Below are 22,347 nucleotides of genomic sequence, written 5' to 3'. Positions count from 1 at the left end.
ATTGCCGATATGATTTCGATTCATGTCGACGATGGCCATGGAAACTGAGACCGGATACTGCCTTACATCACGTTCGCGTACAACACTGTACTACACGAAACGACACGCTTCACTCCGTTCCATTTGGTGCACGGTCGCGAAGCCTTGACCATGCTGGACGCCCTGCTTCTCCTGGACCCTGCTCCTTGTTCTGTCGTGGCCGCTGACCAATTTGTTCGTGACGCCGAAGCCGCTCGCCATGTGGCTCGACAACGAATCCGGCGCCAACAACAACGCGACGCCAAGCGTTACAACCTCCGCCGCAGGGAGGTGATTTACACACCCGGTGACCAAGTCTGGGTGTGGAGCCCGACCCGTTTGCGAGCTTCTTGGCCGTTACTATGGTCCCGACCAGGTGTTACGCCGCCTCAGCGCGGTGACCTACGAGGTGCTCCCGCAAGGAACTGTCCGGTCCTCTCGACAACGACAACCTATGTCCGAAGTCGTCCACGTGGCGCAAATGAAGCCGTATTACTCCCGTTAGTCCCTCTTCACGGCGACACTCGCGCGGTTAACTTTCCGCCTTACCTTTATTATTATTTTTTTTCTCGCCCGTGCGGCATCGAGACGATGCCTCTTGGAAGGGAGGGGGGCAATGCCACACTGCTGACACTCTGCCGGCGCCACCTGCTAGGCGAACCTTGTCTCCCAGCGCGTGTTCGAGCGTCTTCTTTGTCTTGAATGAGCTTGGCGGTTCGGCGAGCCTCGTCCTAGAAAACGGCTGTGCTTCACGCTTCCTGCTGCGTTTGTCGGTGACAATATGAATAACGGGCCGTTTTGTTCACCGAGAGCGATTGCTCGATGGCATCTGCGCATTCAGCTGTTGACTCTCCACCGTCGTGCGCGACGGGGACCCAGCCAACCAGGCTTATTAATATCGGAGGTAAGATGACTGTTTATAGAATTTAGTTGCAAATATATATTCACTCCATACCATTTTCTGCATCTCATTTGGCTAATACAGCTGCCGCGGATGCTCAGCTGCTGACCCTAAAGACAGGTTTAATCCCGCTTGCAGCGGTTACATTTCGATGGCGTCTCCAATGCGGCTTGTTTCTTACCTTGAGTCGCTTTGCGACGTTAAACCCCTAACCATCGTTTTGGGCTGACACGATACTGCGCATCGTTTTTTACTTCTACAGAAGCCGAGAAAGAGAATGATAGTGATTCAGATTATTGTTGCATGCGCGTTATCTTCCGGAGAAATGTAAGCGAGTGCACCGAGTGGATGGGCTCTCTGCAACGTATAATATTCGGCATGCATGTCGCCGTCAATAAGAAAATAGCGCTCTTGCCATCCTGAAGCCTAGCAGAGAGCATCAGCTAGCGATAATCAACTTGTGTCGTTGCTTTCAGCTGTAATTAGAAGGGTGTACCGAATCACTATGTTGGAGTTCAATAAAGCTGTGGCATGAATAACGTGGCCTGTATCGCAGTCCGCCTAGTGAAGAAAGCCTCGCTTTTGAGCAATTTTTATTCCTACCGTCAGGCCATGGGAAGGTTAATGGTGCGGTGGGATATAAATGTTTGGTTAGGTTTATGGGGTTTAACTTCCCAAACGACTCGGGCTGTGAGAGTCGTTGTAGCTGAGGGCTACGGAAATTTCGACAACCTGGGTTCTTTAACGTGCACTGACATCGCACAGCACATCGGCGCTTTGGTTCTCGCCTCCATTGAAAAGCGGCTGCCGCGGCCAGGATTCGATCCTGCATCCTTGAGCACTCAGGAGGCTGTTCTCTCAACGACCCGCTACGCCAGCACAACAATAGTGTTAGAAATTCGTCCGCAAGCAACCTAGCCATTCACTGCAGTAAGTGCCGGAACTGTGCTCCATTGTTAAATCAGTGTCATATTATCGGACGTAGTCGTGATCAACTTACCCGAGAGATTATCTAAGCACAGAAAATAGCATTACTGGGAAGCAATTGTGTCAGCGCTCCTTCCGTTTCACTGTCAAAAAAAGAACTCGCATTCCTGAGTGTACCAACGTAGTCTTGCACATGTCATCTCGTTTCTGTCAATCTCGGCTGCTACACTGTTTCATCGCGCACGTAGTCTTCTGCCACGTCATAGTAGCCTTTGGCCACTGCGAAAAGCACTTGCGGTTTCAAGAAATAAACTGTTGGACGTAGTGCTCATTCCTGTCATATCCTTTCTTTGTATGTGTTATTTTAGCGCTTTCGAAACATCTTAAACGTGCACCAACTAGCCCGATCCGTTACTCTTCTGAATTTCTTTGTGGTCACACAAGCAACACTTCCCGACCCATCGTGGCTACATTGTGGCGGACCAGCAGTAGAAGTTTGCGGTCATTAGCACTGCATCGGTGGCGACACCGTTGTCTCTGCGTAAAGTGTTCTATAGAGAGATTTGCAAAATATCCATGCTTGCACTTTGCGATCGATAACAATATTATTTAGCCTTCATTCGCTCGCTCCACACGCATGGATTTTTTTTTTAACCCTTGCCGGGCGTAATATCTGTGGACAACCCAACGTATGTGTCATAGCCAGGGCACAGCTCTCGTTTCAACACTGTTCTCACCGCCCGGCGTGCGGAACCACGCAACGTTCCCGCTAGGGCGTACAGATGTCGCCATAGCGGGGACAAAATCTATCCCCAGAAACCGCACCTCTTTTTATAGCGAGGATGGCTTTTATAGCGATGGCTTTTATAGAGAGGACTGTATTAGAGACTTGCTCTGGACTGAGCGCAGTCACCAACGGAGTGTTAGTATGGGGCATTCGCCGTTCGTCCAACTAGGACGTTGTATAGATGGGCCTGAGACACGACGGCCAACTGGGCCTGAAAGTGCATGGGCGCCCTTCTCAGTCAGCCATCAGTGGACCTGGAACTGGCCGCACTCGGGGGGCGGGAGCGGGGTTCGTTACAACTGTCGCCCTCACTTTCTTTCCCTCGAGGTGAAGAGTATAGAGCGTGATACAAGTTAGATTAAATTATGTCCTGCAATATAATAAACCTAAACCTTTTCTCTACTTCTGAAGACCAATCAAAGAGGTCTTGCACACCCTCCTATATTGTAAGCGTGTGTTTGACCTGTCACGATCGGGCGTCACTAATATCATTCATTCCATCCTATCCATTCTTAAATGACACCAGCCAAGAAAACGAGCAGCTTCGCCTTGCAAAAGGCGGCACACAAAGGCTGTTTCTCCCAGTCTTTCACTCGACAGTCAAGAACAAAATCGCTGACACAATGCAGTCAGATTACGACAGGCTGGCTCACACGACGTTGTGAACACTGCCATGCCGACTCACCGCTTGACTTGCCCTCCTTCGGGACGCAGACATCGGCGATGGTCCCCGCCGCCATGAGCAATCCGATGGCTCCCAGGACCGCCCTGCGAGAAGGCGGCGTGCAGCGATGATGGTAGTGGGCTATATTGGCGCCCCGTGGTACGCCAGTGATTCAGAAGGCTTACTCTGCCACAGACATATACGTCTAGAAACTGTGAGCTGGAACAGACTGTATCCCTCAGCATGTACAGTCTTTGTCAAAAGTAACCAGGCTGCATGGTTTGCTTCTAGCTCGTACAGTGGAGGGAGCCCTTACAGCTTCCCTAAAGCTGAAATGGTTGTTAAAGGTAAGGACGGGGGGTCTTCTTACCTTCCAACAACTTCTGATCTTTAGGAAAGTCACAAGGGCTACAATCTAGAAGCAATCTACAATCTAGAAGCAAACCATGCAGCCTGGTTACTTTTGACAAAGACTGTACATCAATGCCGTTGTTTCTTGTTCGTGAGGGCATGAAACCAGCAATTCACGGTGATTAAAAGGTCGCTGCGGCCTTGGTAGAGAGAGGTCACGAATCAAATAACGTAGACAAATATTGGCCGACTAAAAAAGTCCGCAACGCGCAAGTTTTCCCTCTGGGACTAGCCCGTTTGCGGAACCGCCGCACTGCGCTTTGGAAGGCGTCACGGAAGGCCAGCAGCCTTCCATTCATCAAATATGCGTGGACTGTGAGTGAGCGGAACTGCCTGTGGCACCTGGGGGCATGCGAACATTGATCAAGATTATGTCCAGTGATTGTTTATCACATGTTTATTGTTTTTCTTAAAATTAATACGGCCCTAAATGCGGCCCTGCTATCGTCGGAAACAACTCAATAACAAGGCAGTAAATGCACCTCAACGAGGCAGCTCACAAACAAGTGCCGTCGACCTATTATCCCCACGGGGCGGTCAACCGCCTTGCATGTCACACTGGTATATGGAATGCGGTTGACCGCGACGTGAAGATAATAGGTCGACGTCACTTGGTTTGTGAGCTGCCTCTTTGAGGTGCATTTGCTGCTCCATTCTTGAGTTGTATCCGAATACAACTGTAGTCGAAAAAGGCTCGATCCATATACGTAGCAAAGTGCTCTTAGTATTCTCCATAACAAGGGAGTAGGAAGAGGTTTACTAAACACGACGCAGTCATCATCATCATCAGCCTGAGTACGCCCACTGCAGAACAAACGCTTCTCTCATATCTCTCCAATTAACCCTGTCCTGTGCCAGCTGCGGCCATACTATTCCCGCAGTGTTCTTAATTTCATCCGCCCACCTAGCTTTCTGCCGCCCTCTGCTAGGCTAAATAATTCGAGATGACGTCATTAACCCGCCCCCTGATCCATTCAGCCCTATTGCTGTCTCTTAACGTTACACGTACCATTTTTTTTTTCATAGCTTGCCGCGTTGTCCTTACCTTAAAGGTGCAGTGAAGAGGAATGTGAAGTCGTCTTTTTGCCGCGGGAACTCGATCTACACGTTCCAAGCATTCTTAGAAACTGCGACTTATTGCCCTGTGTGGCCGATTTCCCTAATTAAATCAAATTAACATCCGGCTCCCGCCTTTATTTTTTGAATTCTCGCCACACGGTGGGCGGAGTCGACCAACGCGTTGAGTGCCTTTCAGCCAGCTGTGTGGAGGCTTTTCTTTCGCTTTATTTTGTTTTTAGGTTTCCGTGAATAAATAATTTTATTCGCAGATAATATAGCCGCAAAATAAGCCCGCAGAAATAAAAATACGCGCGGACTATTTGCTACTGCGGATTACAAAGTATTACTCCGCCGATGGCAGAGCGGCAAGCCACCACGGGACTGGGTGAAAGGCACTCCACGCGTTGGTCGACTCCGCCCACCGCACGGGGAGAATTAAAAAAAGAAAGGCGGGAGCCGGACGTTAATTCGATTTAATTAGGGAAATCGGCCACACAGGCCAATAAGTCTGAAACCTCGGAACGTGTAGATGGAGTTTCAGCTGCAAAAAGACGAGTTCAGATTCCTCTTCACTGCACCTTTAAGTACGCGCGTGTAAATAAAGCAGTCCACGCAAACTCTACCGCTTGTGTGCACCCATCTCCAGGCTGAACAAATGAGCACTTGAGCGAACAATATTTCAGTGAAAACTTGTAACATAACAAAACGTGTGCCGTCCCGAAACAACAAAACTCCAGGAACGCATAGCCGTAACATTGAAATAAGTAGTGTTAAAGCAAGCGATTTCAAGTAAATATCGTCGCGGATTAAAAGAGAAGAAAGGCACTGGTGCGCGCAAAACTTTTTGGTATTCAACTAATCATGGATGGCACGACATGTCTGTCCCGCTTTTCAGTTCAACTTCAAAATAACCGTCATGTGAAACAACTGCTGTTGGACTGAGGAACGTAGCTTCCGGTGTGAAATTCCTGAAAATATTTTTTATTGAAATTTAATTTATTGCACCAGGCGCAGGCCGATAACAAGGATTATTCCACTTTTTTATTTTCAGGAGGAGCCTGGTGTTTCTTTCACTGCTTTATGAGCTCCCATGTTGCTGATATAAATTTCTTGCCTGTGAATAAGACTCCTTTTTATCGCCTATTATGTGGATTCACGAAAACTTGCACCTATATTTTACCTTTTTCTCTGATATGCAGGCGGGTACAGGTTGTTCTGTACAGGTACAGAACACTCACTAGTTCTTCAGCGTTAACGCTAGTTAGTTAAGCGTAAGCGCAGCTGCAAAGTTTCCGTTATAAGTTTAAAACGTCTTGCTTGCGAGTGCACATACATGTCTGGCGCCGAAATCGAAATTTCAGAACTAAATTTCCGTTTCCTAGAACATGACCTTATATCTGCACAGAACGGGTCATTCTTCCTGTGTTTATGCTAGCTGGGATATCCTGTCTACCAACCAATCGACACTTGCACATGCTGTTGCATGTGTCTTGTTTGCCGTATTGCACGCCGAAAACATAATGCGCATCCCGAACCTTGCGGACACTTCCTTAAATTGCGTGAGCTATCGTTTATGCGCGGGATAAGTTGAGTACAGCGATAGTACAAAATAGCAGGCGACATTGGTCACCTTGATCATGCTTTCTGTGGCATCCACCATAGGTTAAAATTTGGCCCATATGAAGAGGAGGCGAGTTACGAGGTGCTGATTCCTGCGGTAAATCGCATGCCAGTATCAGTGAACGACTAGAGCACGATGTGTGTCCCGCAATCCAGTTTCCAGTGCCGACAGTGACGCCGCATAACAAGAAACGTAAGCAGCTTTGAGTACAACTCAGTACATAACGGTTTTCCGAAAAGCACTTCGCCGGGTATCTTGAGGTGCAGCGTTCGCGATCTGCCGAAGGCGCTCGCAGCTTCAATTGGCCACGGTGGGCTAATCTGACACGGAGTGATATGAATCAAGCGCTTATCTTTTACGCTACAGAATACCGCCTTGTTTCTGTCACCGTCCAAAGCGGCTGCTGACCCTTCGCGGTGGCTCAGTGGTTAAGGCGCTCGCAACTGATCCAGAGTACCCGGGTTCGAACATGACCGCAGCGGCTGCGTTTCAATAGAAGCAAAACGCAAAAATTAACTGCTGTTAACTACTGCTGCACCTGGTTAGGGAGCGAAATCGATGGCGTATCGGGCAACTATACGCGCGTTGCCGTCTGTAACGTTGAGTGGGTTCCGGACACTGGCAAGACAGCGCGCCCACCCGCCACCCTGACAGGTGAAAGTTTATTTATTTATTTTATTTATTTGAACATACTGTGAGCCTCACATTTGAGGCCGTTGCAGGAAAGGGACACATTACACACTGAAAGCAACATACTTCAAGTAGGCACTGTCATAAGCAATTTGAAGTGATGAGGTAGTAGATATGCATTCTATCTTCGTTTATATAAACGCTAAAAATGGCCATAAAGAGGAGTAAGTGATAGATTAGAATATTTAGCACACGAAAACAGAGACAAAAAGCTAAAAAGTGAGTACACATTCAAGAAGCAGATGACAAGACGCATCATCTTTTGACAAATATCAAACAAACAAACAGACAACCAAATCAAGAAGCAACATAGCGCGCATGCGTCCCGGTCTAAACTATACAGCATAGCTTGATATGTAAGCGATGAAAGCTTCGAGTGATGCGCAATTGACAGCATCGCTAGCCAAGCTGTTCCACTCACGGATCGCTAGTGGGAAAAATGAGTATCGGAATATGTCGTTGTGAAATCTGTATTCAGTTAAATGTTTAGCATGTTTTGTTCTGGCACTACGTGTATTTGATTCCAGTAAGTACTTACTTGTATCGATTTTCATGCAGCCATTAAAAAGAAGGAAAAGAAACTTGAGGCGCAGTAGTCTGGCTCTACTTTGTATGGTAGGAAGGTTGGCTTGCCTTAATAGTTCTGTAGGTGAGTCGTGACGGCGATACTTGTTAAAAATGAATCTAACCGCTTTCCTTTGAACACGCTCCAGTTTTATTGTGTTTTCCTTGCGGAAGAGGAACCAACATATTATTCCATACTCCAGTATAGAGCGGACAAATGACGTGTATGCTAGGCGCTTAGTATCGACTGATGCAGATCTAAACGAGCGCTTGAGCGAGTAGAGAGCTGCCATTGCTTTATTAGCGATATATATTACCTGTTTATTCCATTTTAGATCTGATGAAATTATGATGCCTAGATATTTATACTCTTGCACGTTCCATAGCATCTGTCCTTGTAGATAATAAGGAGAGTTCATGGGTACTTTCTTATTCGTCACTGTCATAAAAACCGTTTTTTCTACGTTAATTTCCATCTGCCATGTTTGACACTATCAAGCGCACTGTTTAAAATTGTCTGGTCGTCACGGCAGGTTATTTCTTTGTAGATGATGCAGTCGTATGCAAACATTCTTATTGTTACGTCGGTGCTATCGTGCAGATCATTGATAAAGAAGAAATAGGATTGGTGTTAGAACGGCACTCTGTGGGACGCCAGACAACACATTGCCGCAATTCGAAGAATGTTCTTTGTAATGTACATATTGCCGTCTACCTGTAAGGTAACTTTTCAACCATTTGGTGATCATGTTGTGCCCGAGGTAATGGATAAGTTTCTGGAGAAGCTTAGGATGGGAAACTCGATCGAACGCTTTGGACAGGTCTAAAGATATGATATCGGTCTGGCCATTTTTATCCACTGTTAGCGCTAGGTCATGAACTGTCTCAATCAGTTGAGTGGTCGTATATATAGACAAACCTTTTCTAAATTCATGCTGGTTAGGGACAATTAAGTTATTTTCTTCAACAAATGACACAATGTGCTTGAGAATTAGATGTTCGAGGATTTTGCAGGCCGTACAAGGAGAGAGAAGAGTCTTCTGGCGGGCTAGTTGGAGCTCTTTGTTCATGGTTAAACTGCGCGAAGAAAACACGGACAGAGACAGAAAAACACGTCCACACACTGAGCGCAGAACTTCCAACTTTTATTCGAAAAACGCTTCGGGCATTACCTTTTATACGCTCTAAACAACCACCACATGACACAGCCGGGATAAAAACCGATAAGTATTGACAGTTACGTGTACATGATGCGCCGACCCGCCAGAGCGCCAGTCTAAACTATACCAGTGTGTGCAAGCTTATGCACCATTGATACCTAAATACAAGGAAAAATAAAAGGGAAACTGGAAGATTAAGATCCTAAAAGTGAAGATAAAACCCATACCACCGAAGAGGTCATCAACAAAACGCTGTATTGTTGATGACCAGCAGGAGGAGAAGCGGCATTTATTCACCGCCATCCTAGTTCACAGGAATAGCACAGCGATCCAGCATGACACAGACGGCTTCAAAGCGGATTACATGCTAGTGGAAGGGGTCGCCAGAAAAAAGGGGAACCAAACGTCTTCATACTTAATGTATACAGCTCTCCTAAAGACAGGAGCTCGGGCGTCCCGGACCTCCTCAGGCGTGTGGTAAAGCTTACGGGTAGGGCGCAGCTTGTCGTCTCTGGGGACTAACGCGCGACATCCGGCGTGGGGATATCTTAAAGGCGACCCGAACTGCGCAATGTTGTGGGAAATCATTCAAGACCTGGGCTTAACCATCTTGAACAACCCCCAACAGCCCACCCGTATTGTTAATAGCGTTAGTAAAGATACACGAGCCCTGACCTCACGTTGACGAGGAATGTTCAGAGGGCGGAGTGGCTTAATACAGGAGTGTCATTGGGCAGCGACCACTACGTGGTCTTTTATGCGTAGCATATTGCAATCACTCAGTTCAGCCCTTGGGCGCGGCCGGGCAGCCACCAAACCACGTGACGTGACGTCACGTGGTTTGGTGGCTCCTATCCATCCATCCATCCATCCATACGTCACGGAGGAAAAGCTGCTGAGAAAATCGAGTGCCGCCAAGCAATACCTCGCGCAAAAAGACCGCGCAATATGCAACGCATTCTTGGCTTAACCAAGCTAAGCCTGGCCATCTTTTTTTTGCCTTCGACACGACACATTACAAACGCAGAACGACTCCAGTTAAAATTACTGATTGGGATAGATTCTGCACCATCAGAGAGACGCGGGCAGGTGGTGGCATCACCGATCTGGACGCCTGGGTAAGCGATCTGAAGCGAGACCAAGAGCGCGCCACCGGAGAAGTGGACACCACTGAAGAACACCCTGCGGGAGACAAACGGCTCATGCACATGTGGGAGGCACATGTGTCCCTATTGGGCAGGTGGAAGTCGGGAAAGCACAACAGGAGGCTGAGACTCCGTATTTCTAGGCTGTAAAGGGCGATTAAAGACCACGCCAATAAGCTCAACAGGCTATAGTGGTGGCAGATATGTGACAACTTAAACGGTCAACTAGGAAATAGGAAATCGTGGCTTCTGCTGCGGCACCTACTAGACCCGACTCAGACTAAGTCCACGGCTCGGACGTGCCTGAACCAGATAGTACACAAGTACACTGGCACGGACGAAGACCTACTGAACGACTTGAAGGATAAATACCCCAACACGGCACAGGGTGGGAACGCAGCTGCGGTGTATACTGGGGCGGAGCATGAGGCATTAGATGCGGACACCACGGCCACGGAGGTGATGCCTGCGATGGGGAGACTCCGGATGTCCTCGGCAGCGGCGCCGGACGGAGTAACTAACAAAATCCTCAGAAATCTGAATGATGACACGATCCAGACCCTAACAGACTACAGGAACGAGTTGGTTGGTTTATGGTTGGTTTATGTGGTTTAACGTCCCAAAGCGACTAAGGCTATGAGAGACGCCGTAGTGAAGGGCTCCGGAAATTTCGACCACCTGGGAGTGCTGGAAAGGAGGGAGCCTCCCGCCGGCATGGAAACATGCAAAAATTACTTTCATACCGAAACACGGCAAGAAGCTGAACATCGAGAACCTTCGACCTATCTCCCTCACGTTCTGCCTGGGTAAGTTCATGGAGCACGTGTTTCTCACGCGTTTGCAGAACTATGTAGAGATCATCGCCTCATGTCGCACACGATGATCGGATTTAGGCCGCACCTGTCCACGCTGGACGTAACGCTACAACTCTCTCGGGAAATAGTACACCCAGGGAACAGCCACGGTACGCGGGCCATCCTGGGTTTGGATTTCAAGAAAGCGTTCGATAAGCAAAAAGTATCTAGGGGACGATAGTGCCGTGTATGTTGATGCGACACATTATAACATTACAGGCAAAAACGCTTTCGCTGTGAGCGTGGTGAGCATCTCCTGCACGGTAGCGGCTACGGTGGTCACGGACCGAGTCGATGACGCCGAGGAGTCTGCGATAGCACTAGGGATCGTTCCAGATGGCACCAGCACAATTCTCAGTGATTCCAAAACGGCCCTTCGCAACTTCGCGAAGGGACGTATCTCTGCCACTGCGCACAAGATTCTTCGTACGATGCCAAACTATAGGAAGGAAGTGGATCTGGTGTGGGTCCCAGCCCGCGCGGGTGTTCCAGGGAACGAGGCCGCTCACCAATATGCTCGAAGTTTTGTCAGCCGAGCCGGTGACGGGGTCTCGGACCCTGATGCCACAAGGGGTGAGACGCTAATTACATATCAGGTCATAATAAATTATTACAGAGAGCTTAGAGCGAGCCTGCCTCCTCCGCACGTTTCTCTCAGCCGCGAACAGGCTACCACGTGGAGGCGGCTGCAAACGCTGTAGCAGCCAAACCCATGGACATATTCCAATATCTTTCCATATTTGGTAAATCCGCACTGTCAGCTGTGCGGCGAGCCTGCCACCTTAGACCACATAATCTGGGACTGCACGGAGGATCCGCCTCCGGCAGATCTAGTCACATCCACGCTTGAAAATGGGAAGCTGTTCTCGTTAGCCTGGACCCGGGTGTTCAGTCCAGGGCCACAGCAAGAGCGCAGGAGGTCGCCGACAGACTCAAACTGCCGGTCACCTTGAGCGGCTGAAGTACCCAAGAACTTCACCAACGTATTGCTGACAATAAAATTTTCTCTCTTTCTCCGAAAAAAACATTAGGAGTCACTTTGGCGACTAAAGTGGTGCAAGGCGAAAGCCTTAGTACAGCATTCTGTCACGAATGTGGTTGTGAATGATGATTCAAGTGCTGCCAGCGAATGACGCGTTCATTGGCTGTCTGCGTGTGTTACTGATGTCTGGTTAACATGTTAAGCTTCGCCTGTAAGAGTGGAACGCCATCGCCAATTCGGCTGTACGCCTTGCTGGACGGTAAATTTATTTTTTGAGGAAAGGAAATGTATGTCTCTCGCATATCTGGGTGGACACCTGCACCTCGCCGTAAGGGAAAGGGGGAAGATGGGAGTGAACGAAGACGCCGTATTAGCTAGACGAGCCTTTGTTCATTCCAAACCATTCAGCTGGCATTACGGAGTGGCTAGCGTGCTCGTATCGCACTCCGGAGACCCTGGTTCGATTCCCCAACTCGACCAATTTCGTTCTCGGTTTTATTGATTTATGCGGTCTAACTAGAAAGGTTAATTAGGCTATTTCATATTTATATTATTGCATTTCTATCCATCGTGTTCTGTCATTCACCTGTCAATTGTTAGAACTGTCTAGGATGTTCGACACAACGTATATGAAACGAGCAACGTCGAACTGAGTGGGGAAGTGCGTGGTGGTGGAGCGAACGCTGTTTCGTACTTATCTGTTTTTTCAGCAGCGTCTTTTTCCGCGGACGCTGTTGTCGCTGCGGCGCGCGTTTTTCTTTTCTTTTCCTATTTCTTCTGACCTCTTCATTCTCCTCTATCTTAACTAGGCTACTTGATTAATTAAGCAATTAACTAAACTCAGTCCAACTTAGTTGGAGCATCACTATACGATCCCTTTGATTGGTTGCATGGTTACTAGCCAAAGTACAATTGGCCCCATTTGAAATTCGCGCACTGTGACGTCACGAGCATTTCGACCAATTGAAAAGCGTGACATTTTCTGTCGACAGCTCCTGCTTACAACGATGAGGCATTAAAGGCTTCCGCCTTAAAATGATTTCGAGGGCACTTGACCTTCCTTTCTCCACCTCCAATGCGAGACTTATTGTATTGGGAGTGGTGAACACCATTCAGGAGCTCAAGGAAGCCCATCTCACAAACCAATACACGAGGCTAGCCTAAACGAAGTCCAGTCGGCACGTGCTACCCCGGCTTCACATCCAACACGATTTTCATATTCAGGAGCGCGTCCTAGTGCCCGAACTGTGGACACGCGCCGTCAGAGTTCAACCCCTCCCTACTAAGATGGTTAAGGAAGATCATCGTGGTCGTCGCCAGGCTTGGGCAGAAGCCTTGGCGCTCGGCTATGACAACGAGCATGGTGTCTATTACGTAGGTGTAACCTGGCCGAACCACGGGGGTCGGTACACTTTTTTCTTTCTTTTTTCTGTTTTTTTCTGTTACTAATATTATTATTTTTATTCATTTATTTTTCAACTCCCTCTGTTACAGACCTTGCAGAGTCCATCTCCTGTGTGCGTTATGCATCTCCCGTTTGTTTTTGGTCTTTATGCATTCTATTGACTTTTCTCTTCCCCAGCATTCTGTTATTTCTATTTATTACTTTATTGATTTATTTTCCCAAGAGAACAAAACAAAACAAGAAAAATCACAAAAATGCTCTATGCACCCCTCTTCTTGGCCGATCCCCCTGTGTGGGTATGCGCCATTATAGAAGGTGAACAACAACAACGACCGCCGCAGTTTTTTCGTCTCTGCTCCGGTGTTCTATTTCGCGTTGCACGGTACAGTTTGGTGGAGCAGTGCGGGGTACGCTTCCCCACCAGCGCACTCCGTACAGCGTCACTACGGACCTCACACCGGTTCACCAGCGACCCAGCCGTCGTCTCCGCGGAGAGTCGCCTGAATTTGGGCCCCTTTCCCCGCCAACAAGGACGACGCAGCCTCGACCGCCGAGCCCGCCTGACATGGCCACTGACACCAGGCCCCTGGCGCGGATCCTTAGCCACCCACCGCGAACACCGCCATCTTTTCACGGTGACGTGTTCGAAGACGCTGAGGATTGGCTGGAGACCTTCGAGCGGGTCGCACGCTACAACGGCTGGTGCGACGAGCGCAAGCTAAATAACGTCTACTTTGCCCTAGAAGAGTTTGCCTGGACTTGGTTTGAAAGCCACGAGGCTACACTTCCCACCTGGGAGACGTTTTGCCGGAGTCTCCTGGCCACGTTCCCCAACGCTGACCGCCGGGAGAAGGCTGAAGATGCGCTGCAGTCCCGAAATCAGCGCACGAACGAAAGTGGGCGCATGTATACCGAAGACATGGCGCGTCTTTAGAAGCGCACCGACCCCAACATGCCAGAGGAGAAGCAGCAGCGCCATCTCATGCGTGGGGTTAAGCAGGAGCTGTTCGCGGGCCTCGTGCGCAGCCCACACCGTACGGTGGCGGACGGTGGGCCGCCAACGCACCATGGTGGTCCGCCACCGTACGGTGGCGGACCACCATGGAGACGACGCTGCAAGAACGGTCCCATCAGTACAATCGGGACATCAACAGCATGGTGCCTGAAGGCTTTTCGTCGTGTCTCGGCGGCAGTGCAGACACCTTGCGCAAACTAATTCGCTCAGTTGTCCGTGAGGAACTTCAACGGATCCATCTGCCCCAGGTTGCACCTGCGCCGCTGGCAGCGCTGACCGAAGTCGTCAGGGACGAGGTGCGACAGGTTGCACAGGCACCTCCTGTCCCCGAAGCGCTGCCCCGGTTGGATGACAGATCCACGTACGCATCCGTTGTACGTCGCACGGCTGGCTACGGTCCTATTACCCCCACGCCTGGCGTGAGCAACATCGGCACATGTCACGCATACGTGCATGGCTACAGTATTACCCCGACGACTCCCGTGAGTAACATCGCCGCATATTCTGCAACCGCACCTGCTACAGCTGGGCCATGTCCGGGCCATGGCGTACACCGGACCGCAGGCCTCTCTGCAACCACTGGGGGGGCCCCGTCATCTCTACCGAGCATGTCCATACCGCCAAGTGGGCCTTTGCGGTTTCCATCCGAACGCACCTTGCCCTGAGAACGGCGAACGGCCGCATGAGATTGCGCAGCATCTCTGGGCGCGCCAGAACCCTGTCTACTCCGGAAGGCGCGAGTCCCGTTCGCCTTCGCCTCTCCGCTATCGCGCTTGCAGCCCTGGCCGCCAGAGTAGCTCTGCTGGCCGTCGCTCGACGAGTCCGCGTCGGACGGACGGACGGACGGACGGACGGACGGATGGATGGATGGATGGATGGATGGATGGATGGATGGATGGATGGATGGATGGATGGATGGATGGATGGATGGATGGATGGATGGATGGATGGATGGATGGATGGATGGTGGATGGATGGATGGATGGATGGATGGATGGATGGATGGATGGATGGATGGATGGATGGATGGATGGATGGATGGATGGACGGACGGATGGACGGATGGATGGATGGACGGATGGACGGATGGACGGATGGACGGATGGACGGACGGACGGACGGACGGACGGACGGACGGACGGATGGATGGATGGGAGCGCCTTCTTTGAACCGGGGTGTTGGCAATTGCCACCATGCTCAGCTTTTCTTTATTTATTTTTGTTCAACTGTGTTGTTAATTCTCATTAAGTCGGGAAAACGAACACCAGCGACCTCTGGAGGCAAGGCCGCTGACGTCGGGACGTGTCAAGATCCTCCATCGCGAAACCCTCGAGCTGACCATACCTGGACAGAGACAGGCAGCAACAGTATCCAATACGCTGCATCCGATTTGCGTGTGACAAGTGATGGCACTGAGATTACCGCGCTACTCGATACCGGTGCTGATTATTCTGTTATGGGCCGTGCCTTTGCTGGTGAACTTCGCACCGCTGGTGGCCACCTCATTTCCCCTGTGGGCAAGTGCACGGCTAGAGTTGGGATTAGTGGTTTCACGTACGTTGGTGAATTTGTCGTACTCCCCGAGCGTTCCAAAGACTTGATTCTGGGGATCGACTTCCTGCAGTCGAACGGCGCCGTGATTGACTTTCAGGAGGCAAGTGTCACGTTCTCGACGAAACAGGCGGTGGCGCGCTTTGACTCCCGCGATCCCTGCAGCAACGCTCTGCGCATTGTCGAGAACGACCTTACGGTGCCGCCGCGGTGCAGTGTTCTGGAGCTAGTGCGGAACGACCTCTTTCACGAGTACGAGAGTTTAGCGGACAGTCATACTCCACTGCTGCTTAAGCGGGGATTTGCTGTTGCAAGAGGTCTCGTCCAACTACGTGACGGCCGTACCCACGTCCTCCTCACTAACTTTGCCAACGAATATCAGCACCTGGCCAAAGGCATGGCTATTGCCTTCCTCCACGACGTTGCTGAGGTTCCAGGTTTGTGCACCGTGGGAGGACCCACTCCGGAGTATGCTGGCCCACATCACGTTCTTCAGTCAGTCAAAATAAATCCTGCCCTGCCGTCGGTTCAGCGAGATCTTCTGTCGGACCTCTTGGCGGACTTTGCGGACTGTTTCGCTACGTGCTCGAAGGTCGGCCGAACTCCACTCGCCAAGCATCGTATCATCACTGATGAGACTACGCGACCCGTCTGCCATCGCCCATATTGTGTTTCCCGGTGGAGCGAGAAACCATTCAGAATCAGGTTGCCGAGCTGCTTGCAGACGATGTCATTCAGCCGTCCACCAGTCCATGGGCATCGCCTGTGGTTCGTGTAAAAAAAAAGACAGTACTCTGCGTTTCTGTGTTGACTACAGAAAACTTAACAACGTGACCAAAGAGGCCGTTTACCCGCTACCCAGGATAGATGACGCGCTCGACCGATTGCGAAACGCCCGATACTTCTCGTCATTAGATCTTAAAAGTGGGTACTGGCAAATCGAAGTGGCAAATGGCAGTGGGCACGAGAGCAGCGTTGCGGCCACAATGGCTAACAGACCGCCTTTGTTTGCCATCCAGGTGCTGCTTCCACTTGTGGCGCACAGCTTCTACAATAGCTGCCATATCCTGCCGGTGACGGTGCTTCTCTGCACCAAATGGCGCAGCTTGCTTCCTGGGAACTGCCTATGTTCGTTCATCAGGTGGCGTCCTCAAGATTTGTGAACAGTCCTTATCACTCCTGGGCTGTGGCATCGTCATCGACAGCAAGTTCAACGCCAGTATTTAGGCGCTGGTGTCCGTGGGACCGCTTCAGTGGGCACGAGAGCAGCGTTGCGGCCACAATGGCTAACAGACCGCCTTTGTTTGCCATCCAGGTGCGTAACTGCATTCCTTTGTATGCTAAGAAAAGTGACAACCGATGCTTACTGCTGCTCCCGTGCCCACGGGTGTATTCGAGCGTGTTGGCTGAATGCTTGAACAGCTGTCTTTTGCTATTGTCGGGAGATGTGGACGTAAACCCAGGTCCTTTTCACACGCGTACCAAAATAATAACCGGTGATTCGAGGACAGACGCCTTGAGCGAGGAGAGTAATCCTGCAGCTAATGTCATATTAACACAATCGGAACCAAACATGGAAATACTTCGTATCTTGAAGGAACTGCAGACACGGTCAGTCGCGCTTTCAGCCAGTAACGAAGATATAAAGAAAACGATGGAAGAACTACGGCGCGGACAGCAGAATATTGATTAAGCCCTCGCGAATATAAATTCTAGACTTACAACAGTTGAACACTCGCTGGAAGCAATTGACGAAGTAAAGCAGGATTTCGAATGTACTGCTCTTGATATTCGCAAACAAAATCAACTGCTGCAGGCACGAATTCATGAGTCAGAAGACCAGAGCCGTAGAAACAATTTGGTGTTTCATAGTATTGCCGATGACAATGACCGTGAAACATGGGACGAAACGGAAAAAAACTTCTAAACGTCCTGTGAAAATACGTTGACCCAGCACTCTCGCCAAATGACATTGATAGGGCTCATCGCTTAGGGCGGTATTCTGATTCTGGATGCCGTCCGGTGATTGTGAAATTTAACAGCTTCAAAACCAGAGAAAAAATTCTGAAATGCAAAAGACTTCAAAGAAGACGACATTCAAGTGACAGAAGATTACTCGTTTGCCACACGCCAAGCACGCAAAAAACTCATTGGCTTCGCCAAATCACTGCCCGGCTCTCCATCGTTTAAGCTAAAATACAATAAATTGGTCATGAACAACAGATCCTACATGTATGACCCTATAAACGATAAAGCATTTGAGATTACCGCAGAACGCCCCAAGCCGATAACCCAGCACACGCCTTCGTCTATCCCCGCTGCATCTAGCCCTTGAAAATCTGCATAACAGTTACCGAGGGGCAGTGACCGTTGTGTAAACGCAGCTCAAAACATCAGTGTTATTTACTAATATCCGAAGTGTCATAAAAAGACGTACGGAACTCTCCTCTGGCATAAGTGCGTGTTCCGTTGACATCGTCGTCCTAACTGAAACTTGGCTGCATTAATACATACGTGACTGTGAGATATTCGATTCATCTAATCAATTCCACTTCTATCGTTGTGACAGGAAACATCGGCAAGGTGGTGGCGTACTAATAGCAGTCAGTAAAAAAATAGAGTCATATTCTCTTCACATAACATCAAGCATCGAAATTGTATGGGTATCTCTTCAAATAGGCTACCGCAGAATAATCCTAGGCGCATGCTATCGACCGCCTAATGCATCTCCTACATTTCTTGCAGAACTTCATGATACCATTAATGTCATCGTAACGCGTTACCCTTCGTCATCTATCTTTCTGTTGGCTGATTTTAACTTTCCGGGCATCGACTGGTCCTCGGTGCAACCATCCACATCTTCGACACTATGCAAAGAATTCACTAATTTATGCTCACTGTTTAATCTTACCCAAATTTTTACTCAGCCTACAAGAATTACTGAAGTTACAGCAAGTACATTAGACCTTGTACTAACAACATGCCCATAACTGTGTTCAGAAATAACCTACATGCCCCAGTTAAGCGACCATTCGTTACTCAATTTTTCTGTGAACATTCCCATACAAAAAACTCCGAGCCACACTAAAATAATACACATGTATCACCGCGCTGACTTCAACAAAATTAACAATGAACTAGGTTCTTTCCTGGCCACCTTTTCCGACGAATTCGACTCGCGATCAGTGAACGCAAACTGCCTCTTATTCAAGAACAAAGTTTTAGATCTCACTAGTCGTTTCATACCTCCTGGCGTAATATCTTATCACCTGCATGCGCCATGGTATAACACGCATCTTAAGCGCTTGTCTAACCGTAAGAAGCGCTTTTTCCGATCAGCTAAAAAATCACGCACTGAACATCATTGGTCCCGTTATCGCTCTGCAGCTTACACTTACAATTCTGCGGTCAAGAACGCTAAAGCAAATTACTTGAATAGCATTCTACCGAGTATGTTGCTCAATAACCCAAGAAAATTTTGGAGCGTCATTAACCCTTCTGAAACATCTAGAATAATACTAACGAATTCAAGTGACGAACCTATATCAGATACTGACTGTGCAAATGTACTGAATGATGTGTTTTCGAGCTTTTTTTCAAGTGGTGAAACTACGGATTTCCCCCAACTGGATCATAACAACTTCCTCCCAAATGTACCCTGTGGTCATTCATCCTGATGGTATAGTTAAAATAATTGACAACCTTATGATATCCTCCAGTGCTGGTGTTGATTGTATTACTACAAAGTTCCTGAAAAGTACGAAAATGTATTCATCGCTCGCATTCACTAAAATATTTCAGCAATCATTGGAGAAAGGTGAACTACCGGCTGATTGGAAGATTGGTAAGGTGGTCCCTGTGTATAAATCTGGTAATAAACACTCGCCTCTTAACTACCGCCCATATCTATTACCAGCATTCCATGTAAAATCTTAGAGCACATACTCTTTTCACATATTGTCACTTTCCTTGAATCAAACTCGTTTTTTCATCCTTCTCAGCACGGTTTTAGGAAATCCTATTCATGCGAAACACAGCTACTCTTATTCACACACAAACTTCACGCAATTTTAGGCCGTCGCTCGATCGCCGACTATATCTTCCTAGATTTTGCGAAGGCATTTGATAAGGTTTCCCATCATCTTTTGTTACTAAAACTGCGCATGGTAGGATTAGAAGGATTAGACACTAACATTTTAAAATGGCTCGAAGTTTTCTTTACTCATCGAAAGCAATTTGTTGCCGTCAATAATGTTAATTCCGCCGTTCACCCTGTTCTTTCCGGGGTTCCCCAAGGCACCGTCTTGGGTCCCCTGCTTTTTCTTATTTTCATCAACGACTTACCCAGCAATCTTTCTTCTTCTGTGCATCTTTTTGCCGATGACTGCGTCCTCTTTCCGGAAATATGGATTCAATCTGACCTTAACGCTATCTCAACATGGTGCAAAACTTGGAATATGACTTTGAATGCTGAAAAGTGCAAACTTATGCGCATTTCTCGTGTTAATAGTGATCTTCCCGTATATACTCTTAATGGTGTGCTACTTGATTCAGTTACAAAATATAAGTACCTCGGAATTCATATTACGTCTAACCTTAGCTGGCATGCGCACATTGAGCACATCACTAACAAAGCTAATCGCATGCTGGGATATCTGAGACGTAACTTTCACGCAGCGCCAACTAACATCAAACTTCTACTCTATACCACACTCGTACGTTCACAACTAGAATATGCGTCATCAGTCTGGGACCCTGGTGTTAAGAGTTTGATCGTCCAACTGGAAATGGTACAACACGAATCAGCGCGCTTTATTCTTTCTGACTTCCGGCGTACGTCAAGCGTAACGGCTATGAAGGCTACATTGGGCCTAACTTCGCTTGCATCACGACACAAAATTGCACGCTTGTGTCTTTTTCACAAAATATTTCATCATGAGTCCATTCGCTGTGAGTTACTTCTTCCCCCTTCATATATTTCACGCTGCACAGATCACATACATAAGGTAGGCATTTCTACATGCAAAACTAAAACATTCTCGGATTCTTTTATTCCTCGCACGTCATATGACTGGAACCACCTTCCTTCTTCAGTCGCCACAATTCCTGACCCTGTATTGTTTCGGACTGCTGTTACCGCTTCTGTTGAATGATATATTGTGTTTATCACTTATTCTAACTTATCTATGTTTTGGCAATTTATTGTTCTCTGCTGTTTGTATTTTCAGTGCTACGTATTATCCACTCCCCTCTGTAATGCTTTGCCCTGAGGGTAAAATAAATAAATAAAATAAATAGATGAGAGAGACCGGGAGAAGACGGCTTTCGTGACACCTGACGGCCCCTATGAGTTTAAAGTGCTCCCATTTGGTCTGTGCTCAGCACCGGCCACGTTCCAACGCATGATGGACACTGCTCTATCCGGCTTGAAGTGGCAGTCCGGCCTGGTGTACCTGGACGATGTCGTTATATTTTCGACCATCCTTGACCAAAACTTGGAGCGGTTGCGCATAGTGCTACAGGCGATCAAATCCGCGCAACTCACCATCATAGCCGAGAAATGCAATTTTGGCTTTGAGGAACTTCGCTTTCTTGGTCACGTTGTCAGCGCACAAGGTGTACGCCCGGACCCTGACAAGACCGCTGCCGTCTCAGGTTTTCCACGCCCAAGTAACAGGAAGGCCGTTCACCGGTTTTTGGGCCTGTACTCGTATTATAGGCGATTTATTCAAGATTTCTCGAAAATCGCGGAACCGTTGAACGCACTGACCCGCGACGACACGCCCTTCCTGTGGGGGACCGACGAAGAGGCTGTATTTGTCGAGCTTCGCAGCCGTACAAGGTACTCCGATACACGGCCATTTCTACGAGCATGCTGCCACGGACATCCACACTGATGCCAGCAATGTTGGCCTTGGTGCAGTACTGATCGAGTGGCAAGACGGTGCAGAACGGGTCATCAGTTATGCCAGTCGAACACTTACACGCTCCGAGACCAACTATTCTACTACAGAGAAAGAATGTCTTGCAGTGATATGGGCCATCAGCAAGTTCCGACTGTACCTCTCCGGACGACCCTTCCGTGTGGTAAGCGACCACCACTCCTTATGCTGGCTGGCGGGCCTCAAAGACCCCTCAGGACGCTTGGCTAGATGGAGCTTACGCTTGCAAGAACACGACGTAACAATAGTTTACAAGTCTGGCCGTAAGCATCAGGATGCGGATTGTCTGTCGCGCGCGCCTATTCCAGTCAATACCGAAGAAATCACCGATGAATTTCCTTTCCTGGGCGCTGTTAGTACCAATCAAATGGCGCAGCTTCAGAGGGCGGACTCGGAGTTCGCGCCACTCATCGATTACCTCAAAGGCATTAAAGCTCGCAGTCCGCGTGTGTTTCTTCGAGGGCTCCACACCTTCACTTTACGATCTGATGTCCTCTACAAGCGCAACTTTGCCAACAATGAAGAAACGTTCCTACTTGTCGTACCATCACAGCTGCGGCCTGAGATCTTGAGTGCCTGCCATAATGCCCCATCCGCCGGCCATCTTGGAGTGAACCGCACAATCGCGCGGATTAAACAAAAGTATTATTG

At 48.7% G+C, this 22,347-nt stretch overlaps 1 protein-coding gene across 1 annotated transcript in view; it reads right to left on the bottom strand.

The window, feature by feature from the left end:
- Positions 1-22,347, bottom strand: part of LOC149369469 (nose resistant to fluoxetine protein 6-like) — a 144,164-nt gene that overhangs the window by 88,256 nt on the left and 33,561 nt on the right. Inside the window, exon 5 of the mRNA XM_089577726.1 lies at positions 3,319-3,401. Within this exon, the coding sequence (XP_089433852.1) occupies positions 3,319-3,401 (83 nt within the window). The remainder of the gene's footprint in view (positions 1-3,318; positions 3,402-22,347) is intronic.

Source organism: Amblyomma mixtum, chromosome 1 (genome assembly GCF_055824585.1).
Source record: "Amblyomma mixtum isolate Tamu chromosome 1, ASM5582458v1, whole genome shotgun sequence".
In the NCBI taxonomy this organism is placed as follows: Eukaryota; Metazoa; Arthropoda; class Arachnida; order Ixodida; family Ixodidae; genus Amblyomma; species Amblyomma mixtum.
Note: the sequence above shows the minus strand (reverse complement) of the source record. Positions and strands in the feature narration are given on the sequence as shown.